Source organism: Lissotriton helveticus, chromosome 1_1 (assembly GCF_964261635.1).
Source record: "Lissotriton helveticus chromosome 1_1, aLisHel1.1, whole genome shotgun sequence".
Classification (NCBI taxonomy): domain Eukaryota; kingdom Metazoa; phylum Chordata; class Amphibia; order Caudata; family Salamandridae; genus Lissotriton; species Lissotriton helveticus.
The window spans coordinates 567,507,672-567,525,420 of NC_136057.1; the positions used below are offsets into that span (position 1 = coordinate 567,507,672).

General features: G+C 41.8%; 1 protein-coding gene across 3 annotated transcripts in view; it reads left to right on the forward strand.

The window, feature by feature from the left end:
* The window catches only part of PDE3A (phosphodiesterase 3A), a 1,456,379-nt gene that overhangs the window by 1,046,604 nt on the left and 392,026 nt on the right, over positions 1 to 17,749 (forward strand). For all 3 annotated transcript variants that reach the window (XM_078674052.1, XM_078674054.1, XM_078674053.1), the window contains one exon: positions 13,568 to 13,828. In XM_078674052.1, coding sequence (XP_078530178.1) covers positions 13,568 to 13,828 — 261 coding nt within the window. The remainder of the gene's footprint in view (positions 1 to 13,567; positions 13,829 to 17,749) is intronic.

Genomic DNA, 17,749 nt, shown 5'->3' on the forward strand with positions numbered 1-17,749 from the left:
ATCACAAAAAATTGATTTATGAGACATGGCAATTAGAATGTCTTAGGAATTTGGCACAATATCCCTATTATGTGCAGCAAAGCATGCAAAGACATGTGAGTCACCCCTGAAAACGTAAGGAATGCACACACAAGAGTGGTAGAAGAAACCATCTTAACTGTCAACCTACATAGCCTATAAATTGATTAGGCATCATAATGTTTGAGGGGTTAGATGATCCCTTTAGTCAAACACTGGGGAAAGAAACGAGATAGAATGGTTTGCAATCGATTGTCACCTTAGCCTAGCTGAGCGTGAGACAAGGGCCTATGTCACTTACTTCTTCAAGGGACATCATCCCTGAAGACCCGTATTCGGTTCCCCGTAACCTTGCATGTTAGCGCACCTCGTGCTAAATGACATTTTGACACAATGTAGCAATGGTCATGTGTCATCATATGTTTGTGTGAATTCACTGGATGTGAGGCTATGGGCCACCTGACCGGCCTATTTCCCGGTCCTGGTCCATTGTTTATGAGGCCAAACTGCCCCCAAGGTTGCCAGGCTGAAGGGTTTTATCAAAATATTGTGTCCAAGAGTGCATTTCAAGGAGTATGATTCATTCCTTCGTCAATAGTGCACTGGTACTGAGGCACGTCCTTACTGCGTGTTGTCCTAGTCAATAGGAAGGCTGGAAGTTGTGGTCCCATGTCTCACTCACGAGAGTCCATGCAATGAGCGATCCTTAATCGTTATTTGTCCCGCTGGAGGGGGCACAAAGGGTCTCACCTGAGCTACACATGGTCTTTATAAAAAATTGGAGGCTCTAAATTGGGACGGTGCTCTATAGTGAGGCATGCCCATGTGTCTACGTGAATGAATGATAAGAACCTCACAATTAGGCTGATGTCTCTTTGCACATAGATATATGGGAATCAATAGCACTCTTATACTATAAGGGTGTGGTCAGCTTGGTTGAATCATAAATGTGTCTTTGTGCTATAAGATGTCATCATCATTGGGACTCTTGGTATGGGTAGACAATCTGTAAATCCACCTTTGTTTTTTTTCGAATAGGATTTTGTCCAAATTTCTGGCCTATGTTGTCATGTGTTCAAGAATGACCCATCTAAGGTCTTCCACTGTGCGTCTCATGGTTATATAATGTTCTGCCATTTTGGTGGTACTACGTCCGCAGCAAATATTGCTTCTGTGATCACCTATTTTCGTACTCACTTTCCATGTTGTCATCCCTATGTACTTTAAGGGGCCGATTACGATGCAGTTTGGAAGGCCTCCTAATGGCATTTGCTCAGTCCGAATCTGATCAGGAATGTGTCTTCCCAACCAAATCGAAAAGTTTTCCAACTGACCGATTACTATGCTAGTTAGGCGTTAGGAAGATCCTAACTTAAACCCGATGACATTCGGAATGACCAAGCTGTACGGAACAAACTTGTACATCTCTACCGCATTTCTGAACGATCGATTACGATGCTGGGTTCGGGCAGCCTTTCCAAATCGTGCCATCTGCATTGAATCAGCAGTCAGAATCAGACTTTGGGGACCCGTAGCGGGCCCCCCTGCACCTAGAGCCTTCCCAACCGGGCAGGTGGTAGTACCCATGGGTCCCCCCTTACCAGCCATGCACTGTGTACCAGGGGGTGCCCGCCACAGGGTGTCTGATTTTCCCTTCTCCAGTGGAAGCCTATGCATTAGGTCAGAACATAGGCTTCCACTGAAGAAGGGAAGCCTATGTTCCAACCTAATGCATAGGTCAGACTCGATGGGAGTCTGACCGAATTGTATTTGGAAGCATCTGGATGCATCATAATTGGTCGGTCGGACTCTCCTGATCCGAGTAGTTGGAAACCATTCCCAAACCGATTCAGTCGGAATGATTTCCGAACCGCATCGTAGTCGAGCCCTAAGTTGTAGGGACAGCTTATCTTGTAAATGACCTGCTAAGTAATACAGTTTGTATGTTTTATTAGTTGCTAAGGAAACATAGACCCAGGTCAATTTCTTTAGTAGGTGTAGTGAGGTGACATACACTGCATTGGCCACAAGGATAGTGTCCTATAACCTCAGGAAGACCTAAATCATTGTTTTTGGTGTTTGTCAGTTTAAGATTCTGTTTGGGTCTCGTGTGTACCAATGTATCTCATAAGCTTCTTGCTCTTTGTGAGAGAGCAAGGGATAATCCCATTGTCTAGTGCTTGTGTTGAGTGTACGCCAATTGCGTTTTATGATTTTCTTAATGTGGTCAGATGCTACGTTATATGTTGTTACACATGCCAAGGGCTGTTCTGCCTTTTGTCTTGTTGGAGTTTCCAGCAATGCCTCATGGTTCTGATTTCTTGCCTTCTTTGTTTTTTGGATTATGAGTTCTGGGTAGTATTGTGCTCTTAATTTGTCTGTCAGAATGTCTGCATGCTGTTTGAAGTTATTAACACTTCTACAGTTCCTTCGAAGACGAAGGAACTGTGCATAAGGAAGAATCTCGCGCAATGGGCAAGGATGAAAGCTACCAACCATGAAAAGGTTGTTTTTGGCTATTGGTTTATGGAAAGTGTTAGTCTGTAGTTTTCCCCCTTCATGGAAGATAGTCTCAGGAAGGTTAGAGTGTTCTTGCTCAGGGTATGGGTAGATTTTAGATTCCTGTCTTAGTTAATTAGCCATGTAACACTGTTAAGAACTGTAGTTATGTTGCACTTTCACACTACAAAGGTGTTATCTGTTTAGCATTTTGAGGTGGAAATGTGTGCTTAGTAAGGGTTACCATTATGAAGGATATGTTTCATTTCTAGATTGTAAATATACAACTCTAACACACTTGGAGCAATGGTGCTCCCCATAGATGTTCTATGAGTTTGGAGGAACAGGGTGCCCCCAAATTCAAAAAGGTTTTTTGTCAGGTCTAATCTTGCTCATTCCATAACAAAGTGAATGGGCCGGTCTTCCCCTTCCACAATTTCCCTTTTAACTTCGAGTGTGTCATCTTGAGAAAGGCTTGTATATAAACATTCAACATTTAGACTCATTAGTAGATTATCAAGGTCAATGAATTATTAATCCTTTATATGGACCAATAGATATTTTGTGACCTTGTTGTCAGTTTCTGTCTATTATAGTATTGTTTTAAGAAAATAGACACAAAATTTGACAACGGCTCCAGTAGTGGTGAACCGATCCCTGATACTATTGGTCTCCCTGGTGGAGGATCACCGGTTTTGGAGATTATTAGGCGAGTGTAAAAATAGGGTGTTTTTTGATTGATGTTTCTTAGGAAGTCTCCTTTTTTTTTGTCCTCATTTATGCGATCTTTATGGTTATGGCAAGCAAGGTCACCTTGTGTTAAGTGAAATGGGAGCTGCCCTTGGACAACGAGGTGAGACCTTGTCTTAAGAACCTACACATTCTTTGAGTTTACCGTCATGGAGACACCATAATGAATTCCTTGAATTTGTTGGATCACGTTTGTTGGAATCATTGGACATCCCTTCCTACCCTGCCACCTAGTTCCTGTCCCAAAGTCCCAATACTTCGCACGTTTGCTTTCCCCTCTGGATTTATCCAGTGTCTTGAACTTGTCAACTGAGCAAAGCCAGTCGGCCACCTGAGGAGTCGATGGAAGAATCCAATTTATACACACCTCACATCTGGCTAATAACATTAAACTAAATAGTAAATATTTCTGGTTTTTACTTAAAACAATAATAGGTTCAAAAGTATCCAAAAGTGCTTACCTTAATATTAGTATTTAGAACTTTATCAGTAATCTTAACAATCTAATTCCAATAAGTATCAAGATGAGCACATAAGTAGAACATGTGAATGTCATTAGCCTTTATCTCACAGCATTTTGGACACTTTTTCATCACCTGATTATTCATTTTAGATAATTTTACAGGCGTCCAGTATGACCTGTGTAAAGTAAAAAGATGATTTTTCCTAAGGGGTGCAGAAACTATAATATACCATAAAAAAGTGCAGGATACTTGCCAAATTTGTTGCAAGTCTTGAGCCGGAAAGGTGTTCTTCCATATATCGCCTGGTGTGGTAAATTCAGCCTCGATCGACCCTGTGGGTCAGGTACCAGTACCATTTTGAAATTTCTTTTTGGGCTGGATCTTTCTGTATTTCTTCCTCCATTTTCCCAATGTGTTCTGAATTTGTATCTTGTTCTTTGGACCAGCTAGCCAACTGATAGTATTTGAACCTTGAGATTTCTGCATTGGTTCTTTCCAATAGTAAGTCCCAGCTCTTTAAATTGCCAAGCTCTAAAAGTTCTCCTCACATCTCTATTCCTTTTTTTAAAGGACCTACTAGAGAGTCTTTCAGGCATTCCGGTGTTCCCACTGAATTCCATATTGGTGCTAGCTGACTGTAGTACGGAAACTTCCATACTCTTCTTATCTCCTACCATATTTGTACGCTGGCCCCAGTAGCTTTAATTTAATTTTTTTAAGTACTTGGGGTGGCCAAACTTATAGAGACAATGGCCATAATCAGTTTTTGCTTTCCAATAGGCAGAGTAAAGTTTTTTTTTTTTGAATTTTCAAAACCTTTATTGACAAGTTCAATATAGTCAGAATACAGTTTGCATCTGATCAGATCGACATACACAGTAGATTTTGAGTCAAATATCATAAATGTAAAGACATTCCCAACATACAAGAGACAGATTCCGTGAGGCACTGCTATGACAACAAAATTCACATGTTTATCCCCTCCCTAGAGGAGGTGGGGGCACAGCTGTAGTGATGGGGGCAAGTGCAGCGAACAGGGAAGGCAGAGGGATAGAGGGAGGCAGTTACTGACCAGCACCGGCGGCCGCCACGGGTGGGTTGCCGGCGGGGAGCGCGGTGAAATTTGGGAATGAAGATATGTCACTAAAGGTCCCCATATGTCAATTGGGCGAGACCTCGCAGGAAGTAAGTCCCAGAATTCCGATAGCGAGGTCTGGCATCTCGAGGCATCTTCGAGCCAATGAGCGAATTGGGGAACCGGTCTGCGCCCCTAGCACATGGCCAAACTACGCCTAGCCAAAACAAGCAGCATTGCGATCAGGCAGCGAGAAGCATCTAGGCGGAATTTTACAAATCCTAGCAGGCACAAAGGTGGGTCGGGCTGCACCGGTGCGGAGATAATCTCAGAGATAGCGGCGCATACTGCCTGCCAAAAATCTGACACCTTGGGGAACAGCCATGCTAGATGAGCAAAGTCCGCAGCAGAGGCAGCGCAACACATGCAACTATCGCTAGGTATGAGTCCTAGTTTGTAAAGCTGGGCAGGAGTGCGATATAGCCTATGTAAATACTTGAAAAGAATAAGACGAAGCCGGTAGGTGGGTGACAGTTTCTTCGGCTGATTGCAGTAGTAGAGCCAGTCAGCCTGGGCGATGTCCATTCCCAAGTCATCGCCCCACGTGCGCCTGATCGGTGGAGATGGAAGTGGACGACAACGTGAGGGCGTATAATTTAGTGACTACTTTGTGAGGAGTCGGGGATGTGTATATGAAATCAAGGGCAGGCATTGTGGGCGGAGGCTGGGGGAACGTAGGATGTAACTCCCGACATATAGCGCACAACTGATAAAACAAAAGAGTATCCAGTGGACCAGAGAGGCGGGAAGAGAATAGAACGTGTCACCGGGATATAGATCTACCAATGTCGACAGGCCCAAGCTTGATGCATGTTTGGACATGCCGGAAGGCTGGAGAGGGGGAAAAGCAGGATGCCGCACAACCGGCATGGCATTAGCCGAGAGCGTTGGGAGATTGGAGAGTGGGCGCAGTCCGGACCAGGCACAGCGCAATGTCTCAACTGTGTCCACCTCCGCACGCAGGTGACTCGTCGGGGCAAATAGGGCTGTGGCCAGCGGCCAGGGGGATGCAATGTCACAGCCACGTGTGGTTGATAAGGAGAGGGGTGGATCCAAAAATGCAGAAAGCTGGCCTGAGTGCATAAGGCGTATGGCTTAAAATTAGGAGCGCCTATATAGGCAGAGCAAAGTTCATGCGGAGAAGATTCCTGATGTTCTTGAAATGGAAGGCTCTATAATACATCATGAGGTCTGGGCTGGCTATCCCCTTCGATTTTTCCTCTGGCAAAGCTTTTTCCAGGCTATCCTTACTCCTTTGGAGGCCCAGATGAAGGTGTTTATTTTGCTCTGAATCTTTCTTACCCAATGTGGTTTGAACTCCAACAGAATAGCGTTAAATATAAAAGTAAACTTTGGCAAGATCGCCATTTTGATAATGTTGGCTCTCCCCATAAAAGTAAGAGGTAAACAGCTCCAACATCTTCATAACTACCTCATTTCTTTTACTTTTAAGTCCAAATTTACTTGAACAATTTCTTCAATATTCTTTGGAACTTCTATCCCAGGTATTTAATTTTGTTTTTAGATCCTGTCACCGGCGAGATCATATTCCAATGCATGACCTCAGTCTTCTGATGGTTAACTTGGTAGTCAGAGATACTCCAGAAGTCTGTTAATAATCTTGTTATGCTATTGATGTATTTATTCAGGTTACTTGTATAAATCATTAAGTCATCAGCATAAAGTACCTCTTTCAGAACCTATCCTTTGAATTTAAAAGGAATGATTTCATGAGACCTCCTTATCATGTTAGCTAAAGGTTCTATATAAAAATTAAAAAGGTGGGGGGAAAGCGGGCATCCCTGTTTAGTACCTCTTTTGATCTGGAAACCTTTTGATAAGCTACCATTAATAAGTACTTTTGCTACAGGGGCCGAGTATATATCCGCTATTGCTCTTGAGAAATTCTCCCCCAAGCAGTAATGAAAGATGACTTCCTGCAGAAATTACCATTTCACTCGGTCGAATGCTTTAGCAGCATCGAAGGTAAGGACTGCAAGCAGGGACTTTTCCTGAACAGCAATATTGATTGCTCCAATAAGTTGGTGAGTGAGATCATGCAACTGTCTCCTCCTAATGAATACCTTTTGGTCATTATGAATAAGTTTATCTGATATAGATCCAAGTCTTTTTGCTAAAATATGCGTAATATTTTATAGTCGTTGTTCAATAGGGATATGGGCCTATACAACTCGCATTTAAGGGGATCTTTAGCAGGTTTTAAAATCAAGCTAATAGTCGCCTCGTTCCAAGTTTTTGGAAGCGTGGGCCCTTCTACATAGGTGGTATTAAAAAGGTCCGCTAATCTAGGGGCTAGGGATTCCTTTAGAGCTAAATAAAGCTCATTTGGTATAGCATCTGGGCCAGCAGCCTTTCCTCTTTTTAGCCTGTTAATCTCCTCCATGGCCTCTTCCACTGTAATAGCTGCATTTAATACTTCGCAGAAGTCTACATCTAGCTTGGGAATTTGTGAGTTTCTTATGTAGAGGTCCACTACTGAAGCTAAAGGTGATAGATCTTCCTCGTACAGTGACTGTAAAAAAATCTTCCATGCCTGCCCTATCTTCTGCTTTTCCCCTTCACTGCCCTGGTATACTGCCATGATTTATTTCTGATATTGTCCGATATGCTAAAAAAATATTGTCCGATATGCAAGACCTACGGCAAGCATGGTCCAAAAAAATATTGTCCGATATGCAAGACCTACGGCAAGCACGGTCACGGTAAAATGCAGAAAAACAAACACTTATTAAGATAGGTGAGTTAAAAATCTCGACTTGGAACGTGAATGGGCTAAGAACAAAGAGAAGGCGACAGAAAATCTTTGAATATCTTAAATCAATAAACAGTGATATTATAATATTGCTAGAAACCCACCTTTTCAAAGCAGAGTGGCTCGAAATTATAAAACGTGAAAATTGGGTTGGGAACAGTGTTTGCACAAACCAACCCTATAGTATTAAGGGAGTAGCAATAATTATCAAAAAATCATCAAAATTAACAATATTAGAGGAATTCTAGACTCAAGAGGCAGATGGTCTTTCGCTATGATCAAGTTGGGAGATAGTTCTTTCTCTCTGGGTGGGTACTATGGCCCTAACATGGATGATCCCGGACCACTTCTGTCCCTCTATGCCTAGTTAATCACAACGTCCACACCTATTATTCTAGGTGGTGACTTTAACATCTTATTAGATCCCAAAAATGATAGGCACCCGCCTAGCAGAGCTTCGAATCTTCCTAAAATGAGATAGTGGCTGAATAGACTTAAAGACGAGTTGGGGCTGGTTGACATGTGGAAGACCAAATGGGACCATAGTAATAGATATACTTGTAGGAATTACAAATACGGCCATGCCTCTAGAATTGACTTCTTTTTTTTTTTTATATATATATTTTTATTGAAGAAAGGCAGGAGGAAACGGTAGATAAATCAGGTGTCATACTTAAAGTACATTACAACATTTGGCAGGTGAATAAGGAAATGCAGAGCAAGCGGTACATGGAAGTAAAAAGAAAAATACCAACAGGATGTAATATAGGAACAGGAGAGACAATATGGACGATCAGTTCGATAAGCTAAAATCTGCAAAACCCTTCCACCCACGACTCAGGATAGGTAGAACCAGAGTAGACACCAAGATGAATGAGGAACACAATCCAGGATATACAACACACCTCCCGCAAAGAAGGAAAGGAAAGAAAAAAAAAGGCCATAGAACTAAACAAAGACAAAATAACAAAACCCCCCCGAACCCCCCACCCTGCACCCCTGCAGAGGCTACAGCCTTACCCCACTAGCAGCGTGCCTGTCGCCCCAGAACTTGCCCTAAAAGAAGGGAGAAAGAAAGTGGAGGAGGAGAGAACAAACAGGCCCCCGGTCTCCCTTACCCCCCGCCAGAAGCAAAACCCCCCCGATTATAAATAGAACAATATTAAGTAATGATTACAACAGTCGGGGGAGTTTAAAAGAATCACCAGACTCCCACATCAGTATAATCTACAAGTCCCGCATCGAATGAACCCCTTTCGTCAAACCCAGACAATCAAATCAACCTTGGCCACGTCGGCTTTTCGTACGAACCCTCTCCGCTCGGACCGCCATATCAATAAGAAAAGTAAAATGTTCGATAATGTCAAAGTCAATTTGGCCAGAAAGAAGCCACGACATCCATATTCGAAGACCACAAGTCAAACGGAAACAACCGTCCACCAAAGATAAGTCCCAGGAAAGAGATTGCACCAGCAGAGAGGAAAAGGACGATGAATCGCTCCAATAGACTCTGAAAAACTTGGTAAGGCGTAAAGGAAGATCTCTGTCCATCTCGAGCGGTGCCGGCATTGAACGTACTGAACTCATGGTAGTCACTGGCTTACTAGCCGTTGCGTGGGGACGGTCAAAAAACTCCAGATCTGGCATTGGCACGGGGCCCTCAATCGCAGGCATAACCTGCTCCGTAGGGAACACAACTTGTTGGAGACATATCGAAGGGCCGGCATCCGGTGTCAAACTGATAGAGTCTGCTGTTTCAATCATTTTCTGGATGATGGCGGTGACCCTCGAGTGGACCGCTCCAATGGCGGCCATTACGGTCAGCAACGACGGCGTAGTCTCCACTCGTTCCATCCCCTCTGGCAAATCTGCTGAGCAGGTCTTGAACCCCGGAGGTCGACTACTCCGGGGTAACAGGCACATGTAGGGCCGAAGGAGATAGTGGGCGCTCTCAGTTTCGCAGTATCGACACCGTCGCCTCCGGCGAGAGCCCGAGCCCGTCGACCCAGGGCGGGCAGCAAAGTCTCCGGGCTACGGACCCCCGACCACGGCAACCAGTGCAACACGCTGCTGCGTCCTCGGATTCAACCGACCATCAAATCGCCATTCAAACCAGTCAGGATATACTCCCCTTCGGGGGACCGGACATGGCCCAAGTCTCGCGGCCGATGTTGTTCACTTCCAGCCCGGATGGATTCAAAATTGAGGCCCCGGCTTTCGCACTGGGTTAGGCCGAGAATTAAACACGGCATATCTTCATCATCCGAAAAGATGGAAATCTCGGGATTGCACCTCCAGACTCAGGAACTCTTCAGCTAGACGGGAGTCCGGTGCAGAATCAGGATAAATGTCAGGATTGACGAGCTGCTGGCGGAGGCCGGCGGAGCCGGGAGCTTATGCTGCCATCTTGGTTGCGAGCGTAGCTCCTCCTCCAGAATTGACTTCTTTTTAATAGATAAACTATTAAGCAAAAAGGTGAAAAAAATGCTTCATGTGCCTGCCCACCTCTCTGACCACTCTTTAGTCCAGCTAGACCTATGCCATAATTTCTTGCTTGGCGAGAAAATGTGGACACTAGATCTCACTGTTTTGCTAGACCATCAACAAGTCGAGAGAGACAATAGTAAATTACTTTAAAGATAATATTAATGGAGAAATATCTAGCCATGTAATTTGGGATGTTTTTAAAGCCGTGCTTAGAGGGGTTTTAATTGGTCTAGCAATAAGCAGGAATAAGGAGAAAAGTATTAAAATCACTCAGTTTGTAGCCCACAAACTAGAAAAAAGGTAAGGTGGGGAGCCGCATCTTCGGAGGATGAACAAAACAAAGCAAAGCAATGGGAGAAATATTAAAAAAGAAATACGACCTGGCACTCTACCTGGAGGATAGGGTAAGGAAAAGGTGGCAGTCCAGTTGCTTATCAAATTATGAGTAGGGGGAAAATAGCGGACAACTCTTAGCGTGGAAGCTTAAAACTGACTCCAACAGAAATAAAATCATGGCAGTATACAAGGGCAGGAAGTCTCCTTCTTATTTGTTATTCTACCCTTCACATTCTGCCTCTTTGATCATTGAGGCGATTTCTACCTTCACTGTTTGAGTCGGATCTCTTTCTAGGATCCTGTAGTTCTGTTCATCCCCTAGTAATCTTTGGCATTCTGTTCTGTATGCACGGGTAGTTTGTAGGACTATGCGGCTGCCTTTATCAGCAGGTTTTATCATAACGTTAGTGTCATTTTGTAGTTCAACACGTTCTGCATTGCTTAAGTTTTAAAACGTCCTTACTGTGTTGGCATCAAGTTTTTCAATTTCCCTGTATACAGCCTTTTTAAAAGTGACTAGCTGTACTAGAGTGGTGTGTGTAGCTGGGTAGTACGTAGATTTTTTACCTTGGCCTGCCATAGAGGTTTCTGCTTTATAATCCCGGTCTCCAAAATAAGCGTTCAGCCATAGTTTGCTAAAAACCAATGCTAGCTCACAGTGTAGGTGATAGTTTTAAAAAGCAGGTGTTAGCACAAAAAAATACCTTTTTTTATTACCTGTACTTGTGTCTCCGTAAGGGTTTTGTTGGTCGGGTTAGTCACTACGTTTCCATGTGCTTGGTCCCTTTTATGCATGCAACCTGCTCCTCGTGAATATGCAAGTGTCCTTCAAGTCCCATTGACCTCTCTTGTCTTTTCTTCTACTTCCCATGCACCCCTGACCTCTGAAAAAGGTGGGCATTGATTGTTTGGGAACTGTGGAGGAGCCATTAAATGAAAGGGGGACCTCATGGCATCATATTTTGACCTTGAAGGAGAAACAGGTGTTGGAAGTATTGAAGAGCTGGTGGGTAGTTTTACCCTTTCCAGGGTCATGCCCAGGGTCTCCTCCTTGTTGCCCCATTTTATTCATTATCACTACCCCATTTTTCTGAATCAGTAGCACTATTGTCTAAGGAGTTTGTGCAAGTTAGATCTGAATTAAAGTCTGTTTGTACTTTGTATTCAGGGGTTGAGTAAGAGTATACTTTACTGAAGGAAAAACCGGTGACATCCTTCTGGAGTTTCTTTATTTTGGACTGTGAGAAACTCCTTATATTAATTCATTTTTTAAACTAATTTTATCTAGCCTTTTCTTAAAAGCTGTGACTGTAGCTCTCATTTCTCCTTCACTGGTTTGTACATCTAACCAATCTAAGGCACAATCTGGGCCAAGCTATCTGGGCTCATTCTTTATGGTAGGTAGGGACTTCCAATAATATTCTAGGTGCACTAATAACTTTGCCTCTGGGAGCTGCATTAGCTCTTAGATACTGTGTCATCATTACTCCATGCAGTATTACTCTTATCCTATTTCTTTTCTTTTCCGTTAGTGTGTCCCTATCTTAAGTGTATGCAATTGTTTATGCAACATTAATATCAGACAGGAGGGATGAACTTGCCAGGATGGCCGTTTAGTGTGTGCCTCACTATAAAAAGGGTGGGTAACAATGCAAGAGGGGATTCTTTGACTTGAAGACTACTATTTTCAACTATTAATTTAAACCTGAACCACAGGAATTACGTTGGTCTCAAGTTGTTGTGGGCATCTATTGTCCCGTTCTCCTATAGTTGTGCACTGCTTAATATACATCAACACTAAGAAGTTGTGCGAAGCTTTAATAAGATGGAACTCCCAGCCTCCCAGACAATGTTGAAAAACTACACTGTTACATTTAAAATCATTTTCCTCATAACTTTGAAAATGGATTACTGTTGGTGATCTTGATTTTTCTTAAAACATTATGAAAGAAGCATGGAAGTCGGTATTGTACTTGTTAACCTACGGTCAGTATTTGTAGTTTTTGCAAGAATTTCCTACAATTTCCACGAGTAAATTCTCTGTTTTAAAATTATTTCTGTCAAGGTACACTGGCATCTCTAGTTCATGATTTTTCTCTGTTTGGTGTCTGTTCATCTCTCATTTTACGTAGTGCATCATCGGGTGTCATTTGTTTTCATCCAGGCAGATTTGCCCTTTGAAACGTATCCTGTCTCTTAAGATCTACTAAGATGACGCTCTTTCATAACGTTGTTATTGAAATGCAGGTGATGCTGAGTGATTATTGCGAAAATGGTACATGGAAAATTAAACATTTACTCAAATAGATGTTTTTTTATGAATTAATGTGTTTACAGAGTCTCTTGGAAGCAAGCAAGGGCTCTGACATTATCTGTTGAATCTTGTAGATTAGGTTGTTTGTTTTCCCAATAAATGAACTTTGAACCCTGCCCGCAGTGTTTATTTAACACCTGCTAAATGAAACCTTCCTTTAATGATTTTCATACCTTCGGTGGTGTACATTTACAAAAAGAGTAACATGCTTAAGTTGGCATTCTCTGTTATTTTCATGCACACACATAATTTATCATGTGTGTGAATATGACAAGTGTCAATGAGAAATGCAGGTAAATTAGCCAATATTTTGTAAATGTCTACCATGGATTGGTAAAATTGTGTTTACCATAGTTGACAAGTGTTTCTATGGTCGTAGGGTCATGTCACTATACTGCTGATTATTTATGAATCATATAACTCTGTTTTGTAGATAATGTCATAGTTGTCATTTATTATGCTCTGAGCTGATAGTTACAATCACCAGACCCGAAACTTATTTAACATTCAGTTTTTTTTTAAAAGCATACTATACACACTGTTTGTATGTGGCACAAAACCATTAACAACTAAGCAGTGTCACTAAGGTTAATGGATAATTTTGCAATTGAGCACTCTATATTGTTGTTCAAAGGGTATTTCCTGACATTGAATTGTATTTCCGTTTCTTTACCGGTGTATCTTGACATTTTCCTGAAGCCTTGTGTTTGTTGTATCATTGTAAAGTGTTAAAGTCATCCTGTGCTTAATAACACAACATATATTTTACCATACATTGCCATTTTCTTCAGTCTTCAGGTACAAGCATAACTGTGGATATTGCTGTTATGGGAGAAGCCCATGGGCTCATTACAGACCTGCTGGCAGATCCTTCACTTCCTCCGAATATAATCACCTCCTTGAGAGCAGTCAGCAATCTTCTCAGCACACAGTTGACCTTCCAACCAATTCATAAGGCAAGACTAAATACCCTGGTGTCTTGCAATGAAAATTATACTTGTTCTGACTCCGAAGAGTGTCCAGAGAAAGGAGAAAAGCTGGCTATCCCCAAGGTAGGTTTTGCATATTTTTGACTAATAAAAGATGTATCTAACATGTGACCCTTTATGTAATAGAGGCTCATGCTTTAAGTAAGGCTGTGGATGCTTGTTCGGAGGAAAATCTATTAATTTACTTAGTTGCATTGTGATTAAAGTATTATGATAGGAGACCAACTTCATAGATGAATGATGGCTTCATTATACTTATACTCAGTGAAAACATGAAGTATTGGTCAAATCAGGACAAGATTGTGCTTCTGTTCAATCATTGAAGTATGTAAAAAAGTGATGGGTGGGTTGCTTGAATTAATTTCAGCCACTGGTAATTACTCGGGCCACATCCCTGTCCATCGTGTCATGTTTGGTGAACCTACATTATCCTAAAACATTTATGAGGAGTGTCTGCAGAAGTAAGTCAACAATTCCATCAGCAGCAACCAATTTAGAAAGATAGAGTAACAGCAGCATGTTTGTAATGTAATTGGTTACTGTTTTCAAACACTACTTAATTCTTTTGGAATTCTGAAATTCCCTTCCCCAGATTCTGATGAGGGTGTTTTGTTGAATGTAATACAGCTTTAAGTACATTTTTAGGTTTGAAAATGTCCTAAACTTTCCACTTCTTTGAGATATTTAAAGATTATTCTATTGATCTGAAAGGTCAAAAATCCTTATATTAACTGCATGATACATTTAGAAATGAACAGCATTTTTCACTTATTTTCCTCGATGGCCTGATGTTTCAGTGTCATAGATTTCAATTTATGAAGTATTTGCTTCTAAGTGATTCCAAGGCCCTTTTCGTATCATAGTCATTTTAATATAGGCTTTAAATAGAATTTCGCATAACTGTCAAAGAACCAATACACAACATTATGTAATGAAATGTGTTCTAAACTTCAGTATTACTAAAAGGTATTTGACTGTATGGTAAATAGGTAGCTTAGAGCAAAACTTGTAATAAATAGTTGATGAAAAATGGCAAACGTTTGAATGATTGTAAAGCACCTAAACCAGTTGTCCCAATTTGGTTTCATTAATAAATATCAGAGTGATTGCAAAACCTATGTCAGCATGATCCTCGGCATCGAACTCTCCATGAAACGTCAGGTCAACGATGTCTCCTCAGCCTGCTTGCAATCGCCCTGCATGCCCCACAAGGTTTTCAAGTGGCTTACCATTTGTACGAGGAAGACTGTGACACAGGCCCTCATCACCAGTTAACTGGAATACAGCAACGCACTCTATGTGGGCACCACCGCCGAACTCATGCAAAGTCTCCAGAGGATCCAGAACACTGCGGCAGACTTCTACTCAACCTGCCCAAGAGGACACACATCACCCAGCACCTGAAAGGCATCCACTGGCTCCCGATCTGGAAGAGATGCCAGTTCAAGCTTCTGCCCACGCCTCCAAAGAACTTCCACAACCAAGTTCCTGCCTACATGAAACAACGCCTGCATTTCCATCAGCCTCCCATGACACTCCGCTCTGCACACTTCGCCCTCGCACAGATACCTCCATATGCTGCTGCCGCTCTACACCAGGAGGCTCCTTATCCCATCTTGCTGACAAACCATGGAATGCCATCCCCCTCCACGTCCGTACCCTCGCTGACCTACTTCAGGGAAGAGCTCAGGACCTGACTCTTCGTCTGTTAGCTGCAGCAGGCAGCTGGATACCCTCTCAAGTGTTAAGCTTTATACATATAACCTGATTGATAGATTGAGATGTAATGGTGATTTATATACATTTGGATGTTTCATTTCTTTTAAAAATATCTCATTCCAGATAATACATTCCCATTGCATCAGAGTTTAGATTTCCACTCTTTCCTGCCAATGCAATAGTTAAACACATACTTTCCCAAGTACATCGTAGCCTGTTGAGGTGTTTTTAAGAACCATTACCTATCAAAACTAGACTGAAATGCTGTTATATGCTATTTAGGCTGCTTTTTAGTAAATTTATATGCTGGATTTCTCGGAAATGGCATTGAAATTTGTGATGCAAAAATAGTATTTGGTTTGTTTCAAATACGTGATTATTGCTATTATCACTTGTAAGGCTATAAAATTAATGAGACGCACTCTGCTTAAGGCCAGTGTGCTATACAATCAAGTGCCTAAATTTTATATTGCTACACTCACATATATATAAATACAACATTTTACAAAATTCCTAGAGCTACCAAATGTCAGAAAACACTCATTGAAAACATGAATAGTGTAACATGGAAAAATCACATCCATAATTATACTAAGTATCGAAAGAGCGATTCTCTACAATGTATATGCAACATTAGATCCCCATTTTATAATACAGGAGACTTATAAAACTCTTATTTTAGCTTCCCGATAGGTAGCAGACTTGGGTCTGATCAGATGAATGTTTGCTCTATGCATATATTGGCACTAGTATCGGTAGAGAAATGACACTGAAAAGTTCAATAAAAATAAACTAATATATTATTACACAGTCATCATTTAACTTGTTTTGTATTAAGTAGCAAGCACAACACTCCATTTTGGACAAACAAAATTTATATTTATTACCATCTTAATATAAAACGGTAATGTTCAACCCACATACATGGAGGAGCAATATCAAAGGAAGATAATAATTGTCACAGTACACATATTACCTGTTAGCAGTCTTTAATCGCAACACTAATTTACCGTATTATTATCCACCCAGCCATCAAAATAAAATAAAAAATCTAGAGGCAAATAATGAAATGTTTACATAGAATCCTTTTAAAAAATAGTCTAAGCTTCTAAGGGAATATGTATTTCACCCACCAAATGGAATGACCTGTCTCTGGGCCCAGGACCCTACAGCTTAATAAAACAAATAACAAAGCGCTCTACCTTTTCATTTTCCTCAGTGCAACAACCTAAATGGGTCTGCTGAGGTGTGGTCGCTGTGCCATAGGAATCAAACTGCACCTCACTAATAAGGTCCAAATAGGTAGAAAACATTCTTGAGTTGCTTGTTTCTGTTTCAGAGGGGAGCAGGTGTGGCAGTTCGAAATTTACCTTTCCTACTGGAGCCGGACCAAGCCTAAATTGCATGACGGCATCTCTTGTCTGGAGTGAAACAGTGGGCAACACAAACATCAGCTTGGGTAAGGGACCCTGAGCTGGCTACACATGAACACATGTGCACATGAATGTGCGCTCATGTGTGAGAGAGCACAATCGTATGCATCCTGGTAGCTGGACATAGGTAAACCTGCTTGGGGCAGTTTTTAAGTGCAAATGTGACCATTCAAAGAAACTGTTTTGTCAAAGCTAAACCTTACGTTTAAATATTAATGAGTAACCCATATGTACACCATACTGCCCAATAATGCAACGTGCATGATATTTAAAAGTAAAACATGAAGAAATTAAAGCTAAAAATGTACTTTCAGTGAAGTATCCCCCCAAAATATTTCTCTGTAGCAAGGCTGGCTGCTGTCATATGGAATCACTGGGCACATTGTAACATTAATCAAATGCTTACACACCATGAGGGCAAGTTGGAGAATACCAGGAGCCAGGAAAGTAAAAAGCTTGCTCATGGAGCCAGTAGAACCAGCTCACCACAATGTGCAACCCTTTAGAGGCCGGAAGGCCAGCTTAAAATGTTTCTGTTGGCTAGAGCTTACCCCCATGAGTAACACAAGCCAAAGTTCACTATAATTGGCCCAAAGGGAGATGAGATATAGCGGTTAAAATACTTTTACACTAACGCAAATTACACAGCATATGGGGGCTCTACTGCACGTTCATGATTTCCTCTTGGGAGGGCCAAGACCTCTGACATCGTGCAAACTCTGTTTTGATTTTCTATTCAGAAATAGGAGTGGCTAGGGCCCCCCTCCCTTTACTCCCTTGGTGCCCTTTGGATCCCCTTCTTCCCAGGGGCTGACACATTCATGGCAGGCCC